The sequence below is a fragment of the Podarcis tiliguerta genome (genome assembly GCF_965153285.1).
Source record: "Podarcis tiliguerta genome assembly, chromosome: 7".
Taxonomy (NCBI): domain Eukaryota; kingdom Metazoa; phylum Chordata; class Lepidosauria; order Squamata; family Lacertidae; genus Podarcis; species Podarcis tiliguerta.
The window spans coordinates 25,661,831-25,676,105 of record NC_139540.1 but is presented as its reverse complement, the minus strand read 5'-3'; the positions used below and the strand labels follow the sequence as shown (position 1 = coordinate 25,676,105).

Below are 14,275 nucleotides of genomic sequence, written 5' to 3'. Positions count from 1 at the left end.
CCTGACAGAATCCATCCATTCTGACTGAAGTTGAAAAGTGTCCCCAGATTCACTTTAAAAAAAACTGGTAACCTTATTTACAGGCTATTGCAGCTCCCATGTACTTGTCTGGTACTGGTAATTGCAGCGCCGCCCAAACTGGCAATAACTGATACTGTTGTCTCAACTGGGGACAGTAAACAGATTGGCCCATTTTTAAAAAATAAAAAGGCTCCTGCAATGTAACATTTCACAGTTGTGCATGTTTATTCATCCAAACAAGCTACAAAATAATGCTGAGGCATCTGTTTGAGAGACACTGGAACCTAACATTTTGGCTGTCTCTTCCCAAATTTGGGATTCAGTAAACATTAGCAGAGAATGGTGCTGGTTAAGGGCACTGACATGCCATATAAAGTTCCTTTTCCCCTTCTTGGTAACATTTTAAATCTATATGTTATTATATAAAACATGGCACACTGAGGTTAAATTAAATGGTCACATAAAAGGATATGCATTCACAAGTACAGTTCACACAACTTAACAGACTAGTGGTATGTGATAAAGGCAGTGCTTTTTTCTGGGGGGACGCAGACCCCTAAACATTTTGTGAATCTTTGTACTTTTGTCCATTTACTGTATTTATTTTTCCTGATTTGAACTATAAGATGGTGATTTTCTTGAGTCAAAATGAGAGTACTCCTAAACATTTTAAAGAAAAATAGCACTGGGTAAAGGAACAAGCAAACACTCCTCCACTCCCATTCCAAAGAAAGCTGGTGTCAGGAGTGGGAGTTGCTAGGCATTTGACATGGCCCACACCCCTTGGAGCACTATTATGCTCTGAAACTGCTTGGTTCTGCTACTCTTCCTCCTTGCTAGTCCTGCCTGTTCCCCTGCCCTCTCTGGCATGCAAGCAACGACAAAAGGGAGGAGATAGAGAAGCAACATCCATTTCCCTTGGGCTCACTGTCAGGCTGGTGTGCCGAAAGGCGAGTGGGCAGAGCTGCATTGGAGAGGAAAAGGAAGGACCACAGAGAAAGAGGTCCAACTTAAGAGACAACACTGCCTCCACCATGCAGAGAGCATCACTAGTGCACTGTGCAAGCACTTGATCTCATAATTCTTCCCCCATGCAGGCTGGGTGCCAAAGGGCATTGATGGTGCCGGTTCTCTAAGTTGCATGAACCAGACCCCAGTTTGTTTATTGTTCCATTGAGAGGGGAAAGTACACCAATAATCATAGCCAGTTTATTCATTTGCCAATTTCATTCTCACAATTACAAGCAGAATTCACTACCAAAAAAAAAATGCCAGGAAGCATTTCCAACACTACCGCTCTCTTTTTTTGCAATTTCAGTCAAGTACCATATTATCATTTCTTTAGTCATAAAAAACCTGAATTATCCTGCCAAAAGAAGTAAAACTTTACATGTAAAGTGACCAGTTTTTCAGTTTGGATTGATCTGCATTGTGTTTCCTGTTTTTGGAATGTTTACATGTTATGTCTTTCAACTTGGATGCATTATAATAGTTGACTTTCAAAATCTTTATGACAAACAACAGCAAAAGAAACACCTATGATTTGGTCCACAGACTGAGCAGAGTAGCTTTATGGTCAGGATGTTAAAATGAATTTCAAGGCTTCAATAAACATACCAAACAATTCTCTATTAAGCTTCCATTTCCTAATCAGCACTAGGGCTTCTCTGATGCCCCATTAAAATGAACGAACCATGTGAACAGCATCATAAATTTCCCAACCATCAAATCTTCACAAATTCATCACAAGTAAAAAAAAAAAAATGCAGACCTTATCATATACTCAGATGCATTTTTTGTACTATCTATTTTTCCCTGGAACTGAGGTTGGGGGGGGGGGGAACCTTATACATTATATTTAGAATTGTATCATACAAGAAAGTATGAAGGAGCCACGGTGTTTCAAATTTACTGGGAATTTGTATGGAAAAGGTTTGCTAACTGTTATTTGAACTTATGAAAAATGACTGCCTAATTGCCAAAGAGATTTTTAAAAAAACAAAAAAAACAACCAGCAACCATGTATCTTCCATGTTGATATTGCAGGAGCAGCAATGGTATAATTAAAACAGAATTTCAACTTTATATTAATGAAGCAATGCGCTAATTAAAATCAACATCGACTGAACTTTCTATTTACATTCGTTAAGATAGCCCAAGAGGCAAGGAACTCTGCTTCAGAGGCATATGTGAATGCTTGAGCTTCTGTCATCCAGGTGCCATTTCTGACAGAACACATGTGCCTTGAACAGTTGGCAATGAATGAAAAAGATGACTGCTGATATATATGCACAAAGGAGCCAGGGTGACACTGAAAATAAACTTGCACCAATTTTTTTATATATTTTTTTAAAAGGAATAGAAGCGTTCTTCTAAACAGAGAGGGTTGCCGTGTGATTCTATGTATAGATGTGCTACAATTACAAATTATTAAAGCATGCTTATTTGGGAAGTGTTTCGTCTGGCAACTCTTGATAATTTGGAAGCTTTGGATCGTAGAGTTTGATCAGAGTTGACTCCAAGTAGCTTTTACTGAGTCGAGGCTCTCCATATTCTATACAAACATCCATTGAAAGCCACAGCAGAGAATGCTTTGATGGTAGATGAAGGTCCCATTGGGAGAGGGAAGAGCAGTGTAGTGACCCGTCTGTTTCCATTAGCTCCAATCTTAAAATATTTGATTACACCTCTCTCGTCTGGTTCTTGGTTCTCTCACTGATGGCTATACTTGAGCACAGTTTAATTTGCTGTTAGGAAATAAATCCAAGTATATCAACTTCTAGGCCAATACCATAAATTACCTTTCATTATTTTCTCAGTTAAAATCTGCTTTTTTTGCAAATGGAAATGTGAGGTGGTTAACTCAAGGTGATCTTTGCAAATTAGTTTTTAAAAATCCCCATGAATTAAGACTGCTTGTTTGATATGGACACTTGCAGAGGTTGCAACCAACCTAGGCTGCAATCCTATACACACCTATCTGGGAACAAGTCCAATTGAACTCAATAGGCCTTACCTATTCGTGAAATGTCCATAAATTGTGCTGTCCTGCTTAGCATCCTCTGGACTCTTTTGAGCTCTGGATCTTGGCATTGGGCTGTTTTGCAGTTAATAACAATGACCGTCTTCCAGCCAACATTCAGCATTTTACAATCTCCTTATTCTGAATGGGATTTAAGCATGTCCTACTCTCTCACTGAAATCAATGCAACCTATGTGTGTTTTTGCAGCATCATGCCCAATGGTGCAAGAGGGTACACTTGATGCATTGATACGGAGAAGACTGTGCTGGTGTGGTCGAATCCCTCTTCTCCAGCTTGTCCACACTTTTTGCTCGCAAAGTCAAAGTAAACCTTGGCATACTAATACTTACTCTCACTAATTACTGGGTATGATCCAGCTATAGTTAAGCACATTTAAATTCTCACTGATATTAGTCTAAGAATTAAACATATGCTTGAACCTTTCCTACTGCCTTTAATGCAACTTAACATTCTTAATAATGGAAGCATGCCCACAGACAGAACAGACAATGTAACTTCATCCAGTTCCATCCTATTTGGTTTCAGTTTGTCTTGTTTTTGTGAATTCTACTTGTTGCCATCCTTTGAAAATAACAAATTAATTCCAAGATGAGTCCAGGGAAATCAGAGTCTGCCCTCCAACATGGTAATGCTCATAAATGTAGGAAATTGTATTCCGGAATCAAATATTTTCCAGCTCGAATTATGAAACAAACTATTAAAAGGGTCTATATCATTCAATAAGCCAGGTTGAATAACAGAGGTTTGGTCAGTGGGCTTCATCATTAAAACCCGTAAGCCTTGCTACAATATTCCCATGAGTGTCAAAAGTTTCCAGAGTTCAGGAACTTGTTCAACTTATAGCCACCTCCGCGAAGAGACGGCTTGTTCATCATCATCTTCTTTTCTAGGAAAAAAAAACTTTCAAAAAAGACATCTGCTAGTTTTCATCTTGATCCAGTTCAAGGTCAACCTCTTCGGACAGGTTAAGATAAAAGAAAGCATAACATGCCAACAGAAATACCAATATAGCTCCAAGGATGAGGCTGACTTCCTGTAGCAATGATAAGATTGGGGTTGGGAAAAAAATAGTTAGACATGCCATCATTTCAGTTTAATTAAGAACAAATGACATTTTTCATTCATAAATGCATTAACACTGTATGCAATTTACTCAACACATTGTAAATTATCATGGTAGGAAACTTACCCTGTAATTTACTCAAGCACAGTTTGATGACCCTCCTCATACAAGGCCCCACAGCAATGAGCTACACAGTTTACTTAACCAACGTCAAAATACACTTTAAAAAACAATAACCGTGAACAAACACCCTGACCAAATAATGATATAATCTAAACTGAAGGCCACTTTTGGTTTGTTGGTTTGTTTTACCACATGAGCAAACCTAACCTTTCCCCATGATCTTCAAATTTCTAAAGGGCTTTCACAAGGAAGATGGAGCAAACTTGTTTTCTCCCGCTCTGGAGGCATCAAGCGACAAGAAAGGAGATTCTGACTAAACGTCAGGAAGAACTTTCTGAAAGCAAGAGTGGAACAGTCTCCCTTCGGAGGTAGTGCACTCGCCTTCCTTGGAAGTTTTTAAGCAGAAGCGGGATGGCCATCTGTCATGGATGGGGTACCTTCCAACTCTACAATTCTATGATTCGGTGGTTAACATGCATTCACAGTAAGGGCTCAATCAGCAGCAAGAATACTCATCGCAAAGTATTGGAAGACACAAGAACTACCCACTTTGGAAGGATGGCAGATGAAGGTGATGGACTATATGGAATTGGCGGAAATGACCGGCCGAATCGGAAACCAGGGAGAAGAGTTGGTGGAGGAAGATTGGAAGAAGTTTAAAGACTATTTACAGAAATATTATAAAAGTAATGAATGTTAGAATGATGTTGGATTGAGGCTAAGGGGCTTTTAGTAACAACGATATGAAGGAATATGTGAAAATAGAATGTTAACAGGTGAAAACTTAAAGGCATAATATATTAAGACCAAGACAAGGATAAGGTAGAGGGAAAGGATTTGCTGAATAAATAAATTGAATTGGAATACAAAGAGGGGAGGTGTGGGGAGGTCCGGGAAACAAGCAAATGCAAGATATATTATGAAAATTGAATTGTTTTTAATTGTTTTTCTTTACCATTTTTGTACTTTTCTTTTTTCTTATGTGAAAATCTTAATAAAATATTATATAAAAAAAACAGTAAGGGCTCAAGCAGGTGTGATATTAATGCATTTCTTATGTTTAACACACACATCTTTATTAGTGTAAATAGCTGTGGGGATGAAGAACAGCACGGGATTTTTGTAGGTGAGGAATTCAATCCCTTTCCCCCTGCCACAAATCTGATGACAATCCCCACCCCTCAAGCTACTGCTTTGGCCAACGACTTCTATTAAGGCCAACAGGACCGATCACTGGGGTGGGGATGGGGCTTTTCACTGGAATCACAGCAGAAGCAAAGGCTTCATTTCTCTCTCTTCACCCACTGTGGCCCTAATCTTGTTCAAATCTCCCCCCCCTTTTTTTTTTTTAATAAAAAAACCTGCACATTTAAAAAAAGTGCATTTAATGTCACTTCTAGTCTGGTTATCAGAACTGAATCTGGTGACCATGAGGCTAAAGAAGATTACTGTATAACAGGCTTAGCAAGCGTTTTGCCCAGGACTCTGAAGAGGGACAGAATTCACAGAGTACTTTAAAGGTATCCAAGCACCCTCTCTCTAGGCAATATGTGTGAACTTTGAAAGTTCCCTATCTTTTCCAGGAGCTGGGAAGCAACCTACCATACCGATTTAAAAAAAAAAAAAAAATGTTAAGGAAACTCCCCAGGCACTTGGAACTTATTCTGTAAAATGAGCTTTACAGCTCTCTAAATTATAGCTCGTGTCTCAAACTTACTGCAGGAAGAACGTGGGGCAGGTGGACAAAGACCAGGGCTCTTCCACCTTCTGAAAAGACTATTTAAAGCTAAGAGCCATTTCACTAGGCAGTTTCATCTAATGCTGGAAGGCTGTGACCTGACACAACGAGGACTGGCTCTAGGGTTGACATGCATAAATGAGGCCTTTGGGAGGGCGTCTTCCTCATTTGAACGGCATACATAATTAAGGCCTCTCTCACACACATGTGTTTGCACATTGTGTAACTCGAGCCTACTTTATATCTTCGAGCTGGATTTAATGATTTTCACGTAGCATGCAAGTTCTCTCTCTGCAAGCACTTCTGAAAGTACTCGCGGCAGAGAGAAAGCAAAACAGTGTCATCCCGAGAAAGAGTTAACGTTCCTCTGTCAATTCTCTCCCCCATCGCAAACTCCTCTGGAACACACTTCATTTGCATTTACATGAATCCGCTTTATATTTTATCAGTATTTCATATCCATAATTCAGTATATGCCACCGCATACACTTTTCAAATATTATCGCTTCTTCGGGCAAAGATTTCTCAGTGGATTATCATTCTGCAGGTAGCACAAATTTCCTTTTCCACACAAATAATGCGACTCACAGGTTTGAAACAACAACAACGCCATTTAAAAACTGTTGGCATGCTTTTGTTCCCAACCCATAATTATAAGGATCGTCAGGTTAGTCTAAACTTTGGGAACTTCTCTTGGTTCTATCTAATGGAATTTCAAAGAAAAGAGCTATGTAAAATTTGTTTTCAGAAAGAGATGGGAATAAAAAAGAAAGGAAGAGAAAAGAATAAAAAAGAAAGCAAAAGCAGGCACACGTCTTCTCTATGTCAAAATGCAATGGTCATATAAGGCAGAATTCATTCATTTTCTTGTATCTACTACAGTTGTGCTCCTAGACCTATCTGGACCCAGCAATACTGCTTAATGGGGTCCTGGGCAAGATGACCTCAGGTGGTTCCCCACTCTCTGGGTCATTCGTAGTCTTCTGATTTCCTCTATCATTGCTTGCTCTCCTCCTCAGCTTCTTCTTTCCTGCAATCTGATAATTAGGGGCAATAGAGAAGGAAGGAAGGAGTCCCCTTCTCTTTACTTTGTCAAGAAAAGGGGGAATCTGCTATACCCCAGAAGGTTAGAGGATAATCCAGAACACACTTAGTGAGGCGGGGCATGCAGCTCACTGCAGGAGGACGTTCTTGCCAAAAATGGCCTCCCTCATTTTTTTGCTGACAAATTCCCTTCTGGCAGCTGACAATCACCATTAGATGCTACACTGCTTGTTTTTAAGGGGAAAGTATGATAGAACTGTATGATAGAACTGTAAGGGATGCGGGTGGCGCTGTGGGTTAAACCACAGAGCCTAGGGCTTGCTGATCAGAAGGTCGGCAGTTCAAATCCCCGCGACAGGGTGAGCTCCCATTGCTCGGTCCCTGCTCCTGCCAACCTAGCAGTTCGAAAGCACATAAAAGTGCAAGTAGATAAATAGGTACCACTCCGGCGGGAAGGTAAACGGTATTTCCGTGTGCTGCTCTGGTTCGCCAGAAGCAGCTCAGTCATGCTGGCCACATGACCCAGAAGCTGTACGCCGGCTGCCTCGGCCGCAACCCCAGAGTCGGCCACGGACAGACCTAATGGTCAGAGGTCCCTTTACCTTTATGATAGAACTGCAGAAATTCACAGTAAGGATAGTGACTCTTAATTTTTTGTTGAGTAGCAGAAAATCATTTCTGATTTTCAGCATAAGATAAGGAGTTTGCAGAGTAGCTGGATGAATCCTTTGCATCTGTTTTTGCAGATAGGGCAGATCCTTTTGCTTAAACTTTTATCGGAAGACCAAGGAGCTGAGGGAAATGGGAGTTAGAAGAGATAGCTGTGTTCTACCTCCGCTGCTGGAGGCAGTAAGCCTCTGAATACCAGTTTGCTTGGAATCAGAAGTGAAGAGGGTGCTGCTGCACTCAGTTTCTGCTTGTGGGCTTCCCACAGACATCTGGACTTGACAGGCCATTGGCCTAATGCCTTTCTTTTAACAGGAAAACTATTTACGCATGGAGAGGTTTTAATAGACATAGGAAAGCACATAAATTCTGCAGTCTACCACAGTCATCCTGCTTCAACAACACAGAGTCAAAAACACTGGATATTTATTGCCCACAAGTTACTGTGTTGACATTATCAACAAAAGATAAAAATCACTCATTGGGGAAATTAAAAAAGTATTAAATGGCAATGACTAAATGAAAGTTTGTTACTTTCAATCCAGCATAAAAATGATAGGCAATCAAAATGTGACAGGATAGACTAATTAGCATGCCAGTTTTGAAATTAAAAGTACCCTACTGGGGTTGGTTTAGAAAAGTTTAGGGCCCGTTTTGAAGTAAGGGGGGAACCATACATTTTTTTAAAAGAGCAAGGTTTGTGCAAAATGCATCCCTGGTGAAAACCCAACCTGTCTACCTGGGTAAATAATAGAAAAATAAGCAATAATCAAGATTATTATTATTTTAAGAATAATGTTTAATTAAATTAGTGTTTCTGAAACTCCATGAAATCAAAATGTCGTTCTAAGCTGAAGTGATCTTCTGTGCCCCCCCCCAATCTAAAAAACTTCGTATTAAGCTCCTAAATATTCTACCTTATTCTTAATATGTCCAGTTCCTACTGCTCCAACTTACAGCTGCCTCAAATGTGATGAATCTTCAGTATGGCTATTTCCTTCAGTATAGATAGGAAAATGAATGCAAATTGTGTATATGTTACCACAGCTTGCTTATAAATATAGCCCATGGAAATATTGTACTGGCATGCTGGCAGAGAATGCAAAACTCTGAAACTAGCATTTAGGTCGCAGGCATTCGATTTCACACCATTGTTCAGCCTGGACACTGAAGTCCAGCTCCGAGGGCCTTCTGGCGGTTCCCTCCCTGCAAGAAGTGAGGTTAAAGGGAACCAGGTAGAGGGCCTTCTCAGTAGTGGTGCCTGCCCCGTGGAACACCCTCCCATCAGATGTCAAGGAAATAAACAACTATCTGACTTTCAGAAGACATCTGAAGGCAGCCCTGTATCAGGAAATTTTTAGTGTCTGATGTTTTACCATTTTTTATGTGCTGTAAGCTGCCCAGAGTGGCTGGGGAAACCCAGCCAGATGGGCTGGGTATAAACAATTTTTTTTATTATTATTATTACCTCGGGTTACATATGCTTCAGGTTACATACGCTTCAGATTACAGACTCGCTAACCCAGAAATATTACCAGCCAGGGTAAAGTACATGTTACAGATGGCAACTGAAGCTGAAAAATAGTTCTTTCCCAGCAGCTCTGCTGGGAATTCTTTATATGTTTTTTATGTTATATTTGCTATTGTTCTGCTTTGTAATTATGAAATTGTTACTATGCTATTGTTTGGCTATGTTAGTATGAAACTATTACTATGTTACTTAACTGTGTTATTATGGAATTGTTTTTGTAGCATTTGAAATATGTTCCTGTGTTGTTGTTGTTTTGTAAACCACTTTGAGCATGATTTCTTGTGTGGAAAAGCGCTATACAAATCTAAAGAATGAACAAATGAATTCAAGCCTCCAATGTACGCATTGTTTGAGGCTATCCTCAACCCTATGCTGTGAGGCCACTTGTCTGGATAGTTCAGTTGGTGGATCATGAGACTCTTAATCTCAGGGTTGTGGGTTTGAGCCCCATATTCGACAAGATATATCTGCATTGCCGGGGGTTGAACTAGGTGACCCTTGTGGCCCCTTCTACGATGTAAAATTAAATCAGAAAGGGACAGAGAAAATTGCATAACTTGATAGGTTAATAATCTGCCTTTTAAACAAACAACAAAAACGGCAATCTATTTTTTCCCCATTAAAACCTGACACACTGCACTAACTGAGGAGACGATGTTGTGAAAGCAGACCACATTGCGTGGCAATGCTTGATCGAGATCAGCTATCAGAGAGCGAAAAGAAACCACTGTTTCGTGATTATAATAGCAAATTTTGGAAGACAACCAAATACATCATCTGGCGGCTCAACAGCTGTTACAGCATGGTAGTAATACCTTGCCATTTGCTGTAAGCTATAACTTGGGGAGGGGGGAATTGATTTCTCATCTGCCAGAAACAAGGAAATGTACTTCTTTGAACATTACTGACATACTTCTCATTAGGAATAGCTCATTTTTGCATCTATTTTTCCTGATCTGCATCCTTCCCTCAGCATGGGTTGCTAAGCTGATTTTATGTTAATTTATTTTGAACCAAAAATAAATCGAGAGGAAAGTATTGGAAGCAATTTAAACAAACTACATATGTTTAGCCAAACTCTACGACAGGGTCATGTGTGGGTGTGAAAATATTATAAATAGCCTTCAAATTATTATTTATTACCTTCACTTGTTCTCCTTCCTTTCTTTAAGCTTTAAAAACAGGAAGTTCCAAAATAATTTTGAGTCCACCAGCTTCCTTGCTGGGTCATAAGAGATCGCAATCGTTTTCCATGCTGGACAGAAAGATGAAAACTGTAGGCTGGATATCAGTTATACAGTGGTACCTTGGGTTACATATGCTTCAGGTTACATACGTTTCAGGTTACAGACTCCGCTAACCCAGAAATATTACCTCGGGTTAAGAACTTTGCCTCAGGATAAGTACAGAAATCGGGCTCCGGCGGCGCGGCAGCAGCAGGAGGCCCCATTAGCTAAAGTGGTGCTTCAGGTTAAGAACAGTTTCAGGTTAAGAACAGAACAAATTAAATACTTAACCCGAGGTACCACTGTATGTATTTATGACAAAACTGTAACCATTTACAGTAACATCTATACAAAAAATTCCATCATGGTCAACAGTCAGGGTTGTGTGTGTGTGTGTGTGTGTGTAGGTAACCGTACTTGCCATACATGCCGGCTCCAGGGGGCTAAGGCACTATTGACCCCTTCTATGGTTTTTTTGAGGGGGATAGTCCCTCCCATTGTAAAAACTGGGCACAGAGGGACATTAGGACATCACGCAATGTAGCTTATGTGGCGTCAATACATTGTGCAACATCACACATGCAAGGTCAGAAGGCTGCATCGGGGACCCTCAATGTGGTTCAGAAGATGGAGCTTCTGGTACTCACTAGTTAGGAGTTCTGGCACCTCATATTTTGCTGCCTTGCAGAAGCCATTTTGTGCTGACCCCCACTTTTATCAAAGCACGGGTACCGGCACATTGTGGGGTTTTTAACCAAAGAAAGCACTGATGTGCAATAATAATGAAGGCTACAATCCTAAGCACGGTTCTTTGGGATTATGGCCTGCTGGGACTTACTGCTGAATAGATATGAGCCAAACTGGGATAGCTCATTTGGTAGAGCATGAGAGTCTTCACCTCAAGGTCGTGGGTTTGAGCCCCACATTGTGCAAAAGATTCCAGCATTGCTTCCAGTTCTCCAAGTCTATTATTCTATGCTGTAAAACATTCACTGTGTGCCTATGGGAGTTGTTTTTAAAAAATATTCCATGACACACAGTAGTTGACAAGAAGCTTTAAAAATAAATAAATAAATGCTGCCTATCAAAATTACTTTGCAGCTTTATTCTATGCACCCTGCATAGACAAGGAGAGGATGGCATCACCGAAGAAGGGGATTTTCATAGCAGACCCTAAGTAGAATCTTCACTGCACAGATTTCACTGTATGCTGAAGAGAGACCTCTTCGCCTTGGCCTTTGACAGTGACGGTATTTTGTTTGGTGGGACCCACCTCTTTTGCCTTTGGAATGGCTTTCCATGTTTTATAATTGGAATGGTTTGACAATTGCATATTTCATCGTTGCAACTTGCTCTGGGACTTTATGGGGGCGTAGGGGCAAGAGATCTTAAAAATAGGTAAAATGAAGCTTAATTCATAAATAACAAAATGGGACTGATTCCTAAGCAGAGCCGTGTCAGATTGCAGCCTCCGAGTTTCAGTTATTCCAGCTTGGCTGTAGGTTAACGCAAAAGAAATCAGTCATGAATATTTTAGATCCTGGCATTCCACTTAGGGTTTTGAAGTGTCATAAACAATATCTTTCAAAGATCAATATTCACACAGGACATCTATGGGGAAAAGAAACTCAACATCTCTAGGATGTTGGTGTAAGCTATCAGTTAGATATACCTTCATGCCAGGCGCAGTTTTCTTGGCCTCTGCTTTTAATCTTGTTGCTTTTAACATTGGCCTGGTTTTCTTGTAATCTTGTTTTCCTATTGACGGGGGGAGAGAGGAAAAACAGTTACTGAAAACACTCCGTGGTAAATGAGGGACAATTATTTTAATGTCTGCAGCATATCCAAATTTTCCTTTACAAAGCACAAAAAGACCACTGTATGTTAGAGCTGCTTGCAGGGTGACAAACTTTGAAATGTTTGCTCTAATCGGGAATACATATGACAGTATAATTTGAGCAATTTATTATTTACAAATGGGCAGCCTAAAAGACTGTTGCTACACCACATCATGCCACATCCAACGTAGAAAATTAAAAAGGGAAAGCCCATGATGAGAAAAGTTTGACGCAATTGAGAACAATTGTGCATAGTATTTGCATGGGTTGTGGGGTTAATTAGGCATAAGATAAAACTCTTACTTTTTCCGAGACAATTTTCAAGAGTTCGTAACCACTCCGCTTGTAAATTGGAAGGTTATTAGGCCTACACCCAAATTCAGTTCTAGAAAAAATAAAAAGCACTTCCTGCCTAGTAATAACAGGTTTTGGCCATGTTGAAATTGTTTTCACAGTATCCCTTTTCATGCCTCATGTCACAAGACTGCATTATGGCGGCTGGCCGGCCGATCAGTGTTAGATTAGCTGAAAGCTATACTTTGCAGCCTTGTAGTCATTAAGGGCTCTGATCTTAAGCAAATGCATTCAGGACTACTTGCGAGGTTTGGTTTCTGCTGCTAAAGTTACTGTTTCGGGAAGGGTGGGGGGAAACTTACCTTCCATACTTACGCACATTTTTACTGCCTTTTTAGTTTTCCTACTCTGCTGTGGCCTGAGTGCCAAAACAGACCAACCAACCTCGAAAGGGCTTTTTCACTCTTGTGGGCAGATCCACACCTTAGATTTAAAGCACATGACTACCCCAAAGAATCCTGGGAACTTAGGGACCAACTAAATTTGTTCTTGGTATGGGCTTTCGTGTGCATGCACACTTCTTCAGATACACTGTTTCAGTGTATCTGAAGAAGTGTGCATGCACACTTCATACCAAGAACAAACTTAGTTGGTCTCTAAGGTGCTATTGGACAATTTTTAAAATTTTATTTATATATTTCTACTGCGTCAGACCAACATGGCTACCTACCTGAATCTAGAATCCTGGGAACTGTAAGGGTGCTGAGAATTATAGCTCTATGAAGGGAAAACTACAGTTCCCAGCTTTCTTTGCTGGAGGGGGGAGCAGCTATGTGTGGTGTGACCATCAGGGAGCATGTGGTGAACATTATAAAGCCATGTAGCCATATAGCCATATAGCTAATTAGACATGGCTATAGGATGATGTCACTGAGGGCAAATGAAGCCTCACCACCATTTTCGGTGAGAGGGCAAAGAAGGAACTTATCCTCTTTGCCCAACCGAGACAACTGAGTTGACACTCCTTGCCTTGCCCCTCCAGTTATACATGCTTACAGATGACTTGGGGCAGAATGCGGATGAATCTACAAAAGATGTACGCCACACCCCAATCCCAGTGTGCGTTCAGGGAAATGCCTGGATGATGCTTTGGTCTCCCGGTTGCACTGCGCTCCTACTCTTCCTGAGCAAGAGCTTTCTTGTCCTACAACTGTGCCCAACGCGTGGTTGCTTCGGCAGGGGATGGGAAGGAGATGGGACAATGCATAGGTGAACTATGGAACTCTTGCAGGAGGCAGTCATGGTCCCCAACTTGGATGGCCATAAAAGAGGGCTGGACAACTTCAATACCGGCTACTGGAAACCACAGGAGGGGAGAGTGCTCTTGCGCTTGGATCTCGCTTGAGGGTTCGCCACAGGCATCTGGTTGGCCACTGTGAGAACAGGATGCTGGACTAGATGGGCCATTGGGTGAATCCAGCAGACTCCTCTTATCTTCTTAGGACACTGGGAGCAGGAATAAAACCATGGCCTCACCCCTCACTGCACAAACACATGCTCTACATGCGAGTAACACATAAACAGGGCTTATGTTTTCTCTCTGGTCATTGGAGGTGCAAGTTGTTATTGTTGTTGTCTTTAAGCGACTCCCAGTCCTTAAAAAAATATATATCTACGATTAGGGGAA

General features: G+C 40.8%; 1 protein-coding gene across 7 annotated transcripts in view; it reads right to left on the bottom strand.

Annotated features, from left to right (window-relative positions):
- Positions 1 to 227: 227 nt before the first annotated feature.
- Positions 228 to 14,275, bottom strand: part of TRIQK (triple QxxK/R motif containing) — a 45,904-nt gene continuing 31,856 nt past the window's right edge. For 6 of the 7 annotated variants that reach the window (XM_083451481.1, XM_083451484.1, XM_083451482.1 and 3 more), the window contains 2 exons: positions 12,129 to 12,214; positions 228 to 4,098 (listed from right to left, as the gene is read on the bottom strand). In XM_083451481.1, the coding sequence (XP_083307607.1) occupies positions 3,985 to 4,098; positions 12,129 to 12,214 (200 nt within the window). In that variant the 3' untranslated portion in view covers positions 228 to 3,984. Of the gene's footprint in view, positions 4,099 to 12,128; positions 12,215 to 12,950; positions 13,150 to 14,275 lie in introns of those variants that run through there. The other variant, XM_083451487.1, reaches the window with a different exon arrangement.